Raw genomic sequence first — 2,976 nt, 5'->3', positions numbered from 1 at the left:
GGGCTTTTTGTCACCGATTTTGTCGCCAATATTGACGGTGGCTCATTATAGTTGTAGATGCAGAGGTGCAGATGTAAGGAAGAATTGGCGACCAGGGTGCAATCTACTATAGCATAGTCGGCTTCTTCAACATAATTATGTGGATATGTTGAACCCACATAGGAGTATAAGTGGTACGAAGGGGAAAGGGAATAGCAAAAATGGATAATGGAATGATTGCCAAAATACCAAAACCAAGAAATACGTAGATCTCAAAGTTGTCACAACCCCCAAATGGTTGGGGGAGAAAAAAAATAGAATTAACCAACCCAATAAAGAGTTAAATAAACTCATTACCTAAAAAAATTATTTCAAAAGAATGTAGAACCTAATAACCTATATCATTCAAAATCCCACGGGGACCAACCACTGCTTCACTGACCCTTTATGACTATCCTGTTCTTAATGCCCCATGTAAACGCCTATCTGTTTGTTTTGTATATGGCTTCAGGTGGGAACACGAAATGTAATTCACCTACATAATAGACCCACTGCCTATCGAAAGTTAATTGAATTACTGACTTGGTAGGGGACCACAACTGATTCAGCAGCTAGTGCAAGGTTACAAAAGCAACGGAAGGCCATCATTCATAAGTGGAAAAGGACGAGTTCAACAAATTTATGAGGGTCAGATTATTGCATGACCTCGTACTAATTGTAATTTACACGTCAACTAGGAATATCTTTATTACTTTCTAACACCTTGAAAGCCATAAACCTTATGTAGCTCGTTTAAACAATTTATTTATCTAATATTTTACAGGCGACGATAGAATTACAGAATGGAAGCATTCAAATCTGTATGAAATGATAGTTGCATCTAGATGACTAACATAACTATTATAATACAGTTCATAAAAGTAAAATACCACATTGCAACTTGTCATTTAACACAGTCTGGAACTCGAGCATGTTATTCCCTAAGGTTCAAGAGCAGCAATTTCCTCCATCACTTGAGCTTTGTCAGCTTCAAACTGTTCGTCCTCTGCACAATTGCAACAAAAATGTTATCCTGGGAAAATATTTGATACGATAAAAGCAACCACTAATCATACAAAAGATGGCATCACTTACCTTTATCGATTTTGAATTCATCCAATAGTCTCAGAATCTTACTTTTGTTTGCAACAAATATGCTGATAATATCAGCTGGTTTATGTTGGTTAGCAGCAAATAGCTGTTACAATAAGGAAACATCAATAACTGCACAGATCAAGAATAATCACCTCCAAATGTGTGCTATAACATAATTGTAATACCTTGAAAACGTGAAATGCTTCTATTTGTATGCTTTTGCTGGATTCCTGAAGAAAGAAATCAGCAATGACCCAATAAATGCCCACTTTGTACATATATCTAAGTTCTTAATATTATTTTCTCCATTAAACATATCAGAAAGTCAGTTAAAATAAGTTTAGTAGTCAGATATTAATGCCTAGACAAACTGCAAAAATAACAAGAGGGTGAAGGGCATTTTGATGAAACTAACGGACTTTTATATGCTAAAAACAGCAAAGGATAGAGGAAAGAAATACATCATAATTAAACACTAAAGAGGGCATATGTGGGTAGGACAGGACACAACCAAGGCAGAAGGTAAGTGAATAGACATGTAATTAAGTTTTATGTAAAGGACCATACTCTTAGAAGATTCATCAAAATCCTCAAGTTTTCTCTTGAGCTCACATATCGGGTCATTACGGCTGAATTTGAACGGTCAAGTAACATATCTCCCAGCAACTGTAAAAGAGAAAGAAATCAAACTCAGCAACTTTCTTTGCATCACTGCAGCATTAAACCATGTAATAAGAAAACTGACAACAGTACATATTTTAATCATAACATCAGATTGCAAGGAGCCAAGGACCAAATTTCACCAGGGAAAAACAAAGGAATTTGTTGCACATGTTTTTGTTGACTAGCCGTGATGGCTTTTTACATTTCAGTAACATTCATAGGTCAAATGAGATACTGCAAATGACCTACGCCCTACAGATATGCATGGTTGCTTCGTTCAATATTCTTAATTAGTAAGTTGCAATTAAGATCAAATCCAAATTCATAGAGCACCTTTACAGCTAGGCGCCTTGTAATATAATTGGAAGATTCCAACAGCTTAGAGTTATAATCTGCAAAAAACTAAAAACAGCAACAACAGAGATAATGAGTAACAGTAAATAAGTAATTGATAAGTATCTAATAACCACAAAAACATATGTGCCTATTTGATAGAAAATGTATCATCCTGCATCCATGAAGAGCCATTTACAAAGGATACAGTTATCTGTAACAGAAATCTACATTTAAAAGCAACAAAACAATATTTTAAAAGAGAAAGAAATAGATATAACAGAAGTGTGCTATATAAATTGAGAATTAAATGTAAACTAATAATCAGAATAGTATCTTTATAATAGTATAATTTATGTATGGCGGAAGCAATATTCATCCAGAACTTGTCACAAAACTAAAATCATGATCTAACTCATGCTAACATTAGCACCACATTAAAAACTCATATAAGAACCTTTATCAATCAAGCATATGCCCATGCATGTTATCTTGCAAAACAACAATGTCAGAAGAAATTAATGGTGGAATGTAAACGCTGCTTTATAGTTTATGCTAAGGTTGAAGGGGAACCTACCCATTCATAATTATTAGAAAGGAATTCAGCTACAGTAGATTTATGTCTTGTCAAGAGTTCCTGAAAGAGGATAAAAAATTATAACATTGATTCTGTTGTAAAAATGTGCATGGCACAAAATAAGAAATAATGATCATAGATTCTTTCAGATGATACCCACCTTAAAAGTTGCTGCAGCATCTGCAGCAATGTCGAAATTTGGAAGTTGAATATAATCAAAGAACTTCTTCATATGAGGTGAGTTCAGAACATATCTGATACAAAACCACGAAGCATTACAGCACCACAAG

The 2,976-nt window shown here is 34.5% G+C and overlaps 1 protein-coding gene across 1 annotated transcript in view; it reads right to left on the bottom strand.

Moving 5' to 3' along the window:
• Positions 1 to 700: 700 nt before the first annotated feature.
• LOC101496357 (putative MO25-like protein At5g47540) overlaps positions 701 to 2,976 on the bottom strand; it is a 4,559-nt gene continuing 2,283 nt past the window's right edge. The window contains exons 5-11 of the mRNA XM_004486170.4: positions 2,847 to 2,940; positions 2,687 to 2,746; positions 2,110 to 2,178; positions 1,681 to 1,779; positions 1,299 to 1,343; positions 1,114 to 1,216; positions 701 to 1,024 (exon numbers count right to left, since the gene is read on the bottom strand). Coding sequence (XP_004486227.1) covers positions 960 to 1,024; positions 1,114 to 1,216; positions 1,299 to 1,343; positions 1,681 to 1,779; positions 2,110 to 2,178; positions 2,687 to 2,746; positions 2,847 to 2,940 — 535 coding nt within the window. The 3' untranslated portion in view covers positions 701 to 959. The remainder of the gene's footprint in view (positions 1,025 to 1,113; positions 1,217 to 1,298; positions 1,344 to 1,680; positions 1,780 to 2,109; positions 2,179 to 2,686; positions 2,747 to 2,846; positions 2,941 to 2,976) is intronic.

Source organism: Cicer arietinum, chromosome 1 (genome assembly GCF_000331145.2).
Source record: "Cicer arietinum cultivar CDC Frontier isolate Library 1 chromosome 1, Cicar.CDCFrontier_v2.0, whole genome shotgun sequence".
NCBI classification, from domain to species: domain Eukaryota; kingdom Viridiplantae; phylum Streptophyta; class Magnoliopsida; order Fabales; family Fabaceae; genus Cicer; species Cicer arietinum.
Note: the sequence above shows the minus strand (reverse complement) of the source record. Positions and strands in the feature narration are given on the sequence as shown.